The following is a 4752-nucleotide window of genomic DNA, read 5'->3' as shown; positions in this document are numbered from 1 at the left end:
GGGGAGGAGACCCCCCGGCCAGGCTGGGGCGGGTGGCAGGTGACTTCCCTCCCCTTTTCCCCCCCCCCTCCCTGCAGAATCCTTCCCTGACGCCGAGCAAGAAGCTGAAGCTGATGCGGGAGAACCCGGATCTCCTGGAGCTGTGCCACACCGTGCCCATGGAGGTGGTCTCTGCGGGTAAGGGCAGGGGGACGGGGGACAGGGGCAGCTGGGGGTGGTGGAGAGGCCTGGGCTTTGCCTTCCCGGCAGCAGGAGGCTTGGGAGGGTGCCCTGACATCGTGCTCGCTGCTTCCTCTCCACTTCTGTCCTCTCCTTCTCTCCCTGCCCAGACAAAAAGCTCTTGGACCCAGAAAACTCGGATAATTACGCCGCTTTCAAGAACTGGCTGCAGTGTTACTTGGTGCCTGGCATGAGCTCCCTGCGCGACCGCAACGGCAGGACCATATGGTTCCAGGTAGGAGTCTGGGGTCGCTGCCTGGGGGCTGGGTACCCCCAAACCACCCCCTCCAAGGGGACACCACCCCATTTTCTGCTTCCCCAGACCTCCCCCCTCCCTCAGCATTATGCTGGGGGCCTCCCTCTCCACCAGACTGCTGTGCCCACTGGAGGTGGAGGTGACAAGGACCCTCCGTGTGGCTGAGGGACGGTGGGCAGTCTGGAGCAGAGGGGCTGGTGGCAGGAACAGGGGCTCTGCCAGCCCCATCCCGTGCCTGGTGGGGCCTTGCAGAAGGAGCAGGGACTGAGGGGAGAGTCCCTGAGGCACAGGGCAGGCAGAGCAAGCCCAAATCCTCCGACTTCCCAGGGAAACGTGGCCGTTTCCCTATGGCTGCCTTGGCTGTGGGGTGGAGAAGGGGCACGGGTTCTGCTGCTGCTCCTTGCAGAACGATTGTGCCCCAGTCACCCCTCTGTCGCCTTCCTTGCAGGGAGAGGCTGGCCCCATGGCTCCCAAAGGTGAGTGTCCTCTCTCCTCCCCGGGGGTCTCGCTTTTGCTCCGGGAGGGCTGGAGCCTGGGACACCCTGCCCCTTCTGCAGAGCCCGGGGGCAAAGGCAGGAGCAAAGCCCCCCTCCCTGGGGCACTGACAGGCCTGTGACAGCCCGAGAGCTGCAGGGTGTGCTCTCCCTGGGGCTGCGAGGCTCAACCCAGCAGCGTTTTGGCAAGGGTTGGGGGAGAGGAGTCCCCCTCAAGCCCTTCTTCCTCCACCCCGGGGCCAACTCCTCAGTGCTCAGCTCAGGGGTCACCCAGGATGGGCATCCCTGAAAGGTCTCCCTGCCACAGCCTGTCCCCGACGGGCTGGTGCTCTCTGTCCCATCTCCTCCTCACCCCACCTAACCTGGGCACGTCTCCCCACACAGGGCAGGCGTCCCGCAAGAAGCGCTCTCGGCTGAAGGCAGATCCCCAGGCTCCGACCCCCAAGGTAAGGAGCTTTGGTGCGGTTGATGTGGCTCCTGCTGGGTCTAGAGGCTGTCCTGTTCCCCCTGCCCTGCTCCCAAACTCATGGTGGGGCTCCCAACCAGGAGTTCCTCATCAGCTGGTGGTCCCAAGCACGCTTCTGCGGCTAAACTCCGGCGCTGATGTCCACATAGGTCACCCCATGTGCCTCCAAACGGCAGCCTAAGGCTGCAGCGAAGCCCCCGGAGCTGGCTGTGGAGGAGGAGGAGGAGGCTGATGGGCCGAGGAAGGGCCGTGGTCGGGGGAGGAGGAAAGCAACCACTGCCCCAGCCGTGTCCGAGCCCGAGGTGCCCGTCAAAGCCAGGAGGAGCCGCAGGACGACTGGGCGCAGGGGCAGAGGTGAGTTTGGCCATCCCCATGGCTTTCAAACACACAGGTGGGGGCTCCCTTGGTGTCGGGGGGACCGGGGATGTGCCAAGGGGCAGGAGAGGGCCCAGTGGGGTGGAACCAGGCACCTCCTCACCCTCCGACTTCTCATTTTCCTCTCCCATCTTGCAGGCGCAGCCCCTGCCCTGTGAGGAGGAGCCTGGGGAGAAAGGGGGCTGCTGTGTCCCCGCTCGCTGCCGCTGCGTCCTGCCAGCCTGGGAGGGAGAAGCTGGGTTTGGTGACGGGGCTGACTGCTGTCCCCAGGCATTTTGAGGGGGGATAAGGGCCACGGACCCTTCCCTCTGCCTAAAAGTCGATTTCACCCCCCTCCCCGCTTCCTTTCTCTCTTCCCTTTCTGGCCCCTGCCTGCATCATGGAGAAGGCTGTGTTTTTAGCTGGCTAATAAAGTATTTTGGGTAGAAATTATGGCATGTGCCTTTTTGTGCTAAGGATAACCCCTCTGTGCCCAGCCTCTTCCCCACATGGGCTGGAGCAGGCTTCCCCTCCCTCTCCCCTCCCCAGAAAATTAATTCCCCATCAGCTTAGATGAGGCTCTGAGCAACGTGCTCCAGCTGAAGATGTCCCTGCTTGTTGCAAGGTGGGGTTGGGAATAGATGATGGCTTTTAAAAGGTCCCTTCCAACCCACACTAGTCCATGATTCAAAATGAAGGTAAGCTCTGCCTCCCCAGTCCAGGAGCACCAACGTGTGGACACTAACAGGGGTTACTGTCCCCTGGGAGAAGGCAGATCAGTGCAGTTATTTGGAAATGAGTTAAGAAAAGAGGCTGGAGCTTGTTTTCCTGCAAATTCTCCTCTTTACTTGTGCTCCCCTTCCCCAAGGGCAGTGCAAGAGGCAGGCGAAGGGAGAGGGGAATGACTGTAGTGTGTGTCTTTACGCTCGCTGCTGGAGTGTGGACAAGCTGAAGGCCACGATACGGAACCTGTTGCTCCTCAAACCTCCCAGGATGGAGCAGAGCACGTGTGGGGCTCTGCCCTACAGCCCCAACCCACACCTCGGCGAGCGGGGAACTCATGTCTCGAAGAAGGTGGTGGTTCTGGAGCACTGCTCTCCAACGAGAGGAAGGCTCCTCCCTGGAACCACTGCCTCCTTGCACAGCTCTTGGGATGGAGGGAGCCTGGGGCTTCCTTCTGAGCTCAGGGCGTTGCTCCAGGCTGTCGGGGTGACTGAACCTGAAGGTCACCGCCTCAGGACCAAGAGGAGGGAGAGCACCCGGAAGGGTGTGAAGGAAAGCCTGACGCCCCGCTGCTCCAGCCGCAGGCAGCCCCCGGCCACCGGCCGCTCCAGGAGGTCACAGCTGGGGAAGAAAGCAGGGGGTGAGGCCAAAGCCACTCATCTTCCTCCCCACACGGGCCCAGCCCCTCCGTTGTGGACTTACAGCGTCGCCTCCTGAACGGGGAGGGAGGTCTGGAGCCAGGCCTCCACCGTGCTGCCGTGCGCCTCGTACAGCCGCACCACCACCGCTCCGGGGCTGTCCTCAGCCTGCGGGGGACACAGCAGAGGGGAGGTCAGGCAAACGGCACGGGGGCATCCCACCCTACACCCCAGGGTACAGCCCCACCCCAGACACACTCTGCCTGGTGCCCAGGCATTCCTGACCTGCCCCTCTCCTCACCTGGCAGGACACAAACCAGAGGGGTTTCCCCTCAGCTGAGCTTCCCCACCACCCAGCTGCAGTGGAAAGAGCAAACCATGTGTCCTAGACTAATTTCTCTTCTAACCCCTGGCAAAACCGCATTTTTAGAAGAGTCTGGTGTCTGAATTTGTGAAGATATTTACTTTATAGCCAGCTCTGGAGTGTGGCTTTCAAGGTCTCAAGTGTTTTCCAGCTCCTCGGGTGCGGGGATGAGGAGGAGGGAGACCTGGGCACTTGACCCAAGCTGCCACCAGGGTTATTTCACACCATGAACATCACATTCAATATAAATTAGAAAGTTTGCTGAGAAATTCTCTCTCTCCCTTAATCGTGTTGGGTCCAGAGAAGTCCTTGCCTTGGAGCCCTAAGCCCTTCCCTTCCTCCCCTCACAGGGTCCCACACGGGCTGTCCCTGCTGGGAGCACATGGCTCCCTGGGATGGAACGGGCTGGGGATGGTCCTTGTCTATTTTATATTGATATCAGGATCAATAGTGGTTCTTTAGTATTATTAATGTCTTATTCTATTAAATCTGTTTATATTTCAACTCTCAGGTTTCCCTGTTCTCTCCCCAATTCCCCTTCCAGGGTGGGAAGGGTCATCGGGTGAGAGAATAATTGTCTAAACGACAATAAATTGTTGTGGGTTCCTCAAAACCAGCCCACCACGCTTAACGACGACAGCTTAACCCATCTGCCCTCCCTGCTTCTGCCCCTGGGGACTCACCTGCTTGACAGTCTCCAGCACGACGGCGGGTGAGCTGACAGAGAAGGAGCTCCAGGCTTCTGGGCACTGGGCAGAGCTGGCCGGCACCGGGTGGAGGGGGAAATTTAAGTTGTAGGCACACTGGATCACACCAGCATCCTGGAAGGAACCTGAAAGACAACTTCCAGCCAGGCTCTACACAACCACAGCCCCATGTGCTCACCCTGAGGGTCACCAGAGCATCCTCCTCCGAGTTGTCCATCCCCACAGGACCCAGCTCTGCCCATCACTCACCCCAGTGAGGCATCACGGCGTAGGTGAACTGGTGGTGACCCATGTCTGCGGTGGCATCGGGGGACTTGGGGGCCCTCAGCCTGTGGCAACAAGACCTGGGTGAGACCGGTGTCTTGGCAGCGCTCTCTGTCACCCAGCCCAGAGGAGCACTGTGACAAGACAACCACCTCCAGGCTGTGCCCTGAGGGGGGAACACACGTGCTGCTGGTTTCTGGCAAGATAGAACCCTGGATAAGCCGTCCCCAAAGCTAAAAATCAACCTCTGAAGGGTGTTTTCCCAGG

The 4752-nt window shown here is 60.3% G+C and overlaps 2 protein-coding genes across 5 annotated transcripts in view; one reads left to right on the top strand and one right to left on the bottom strand.

The window, feature by feature from the left end:
* NEIL1 (nei-like DNA glycosylase 1) overlaps window positions 1–2239 on the top strand; it is an 11787-nt gene extending 9548 nt beyond the window's left edge. Inside the window, exons 9-10 of the mRNA XM_014962016.1 lie at window positions 1654–1789; window positions 1949–2239. Coding sequence (XP_014817502.1) covers window positions 1654–1789; window positions 1949–1968 — 156 coding nt within the window. The 3' untranslated portion in view covers window positions 1969–2239. The remainder of the gene's footprint in view (window positions 1–1653; window positions 1790–1948) is intronic.
* MAN2C1 (mannosidase, alpha, class 2C, member 1) overlaps window positions 1–4752 on the bottom strand; it is a 39218-nt gene that overhangs the window by 4034 nt on the left and 30432 nt on the right. Inside the window, exons 19-21 of one of the 4 annotated variants that reach the window (XM_014962014.1) lie at window positions 4471–4550; window positions 4198–4346; window positions 3607–3716 (exon numbers count right to left, since the gene is read on the bottom strand). The exons of the other annotated variants lie outside the window; for them this stretch is intronic. Of the exons in view, the coding sequence (XP_014817500.1) occupies window positions 3643–3716; window positions 4198–4346; window positions 4471–4550 (303 nt within the window). The 3' untranslated portion in view covers window positions 3607–3642. Of the gene's footprint in view, window positions 1–3606; window positions 3717–4197; window positions 4347–4470; window positions 4551–4752 lie in introns of those variants that run through there. 4 annotated transcript variants of the gene reach the window in all.

Source organism: Calidris pugnax, unplaced genomic scaffold (assembly GCF_001431845.1).
Source record: "Calidris pugnax isolate Ruff unplaced genomic scaffold, ASM143184v1 scaffold630, whole genome shotgun sequence".
Classification (NCBI taxonomy): domain Eukaryota; kingdom Metazoa; phylum Chordata; class Aves; order Charadriiformes; family Scolopacidae; genus Calidris; species Calidris pugnax.
The sequence above is the reverse complement of the archived record's forward strand: the minus strand, read 5'-3'. Positions and strand labels throughout refer to the sequence as shown.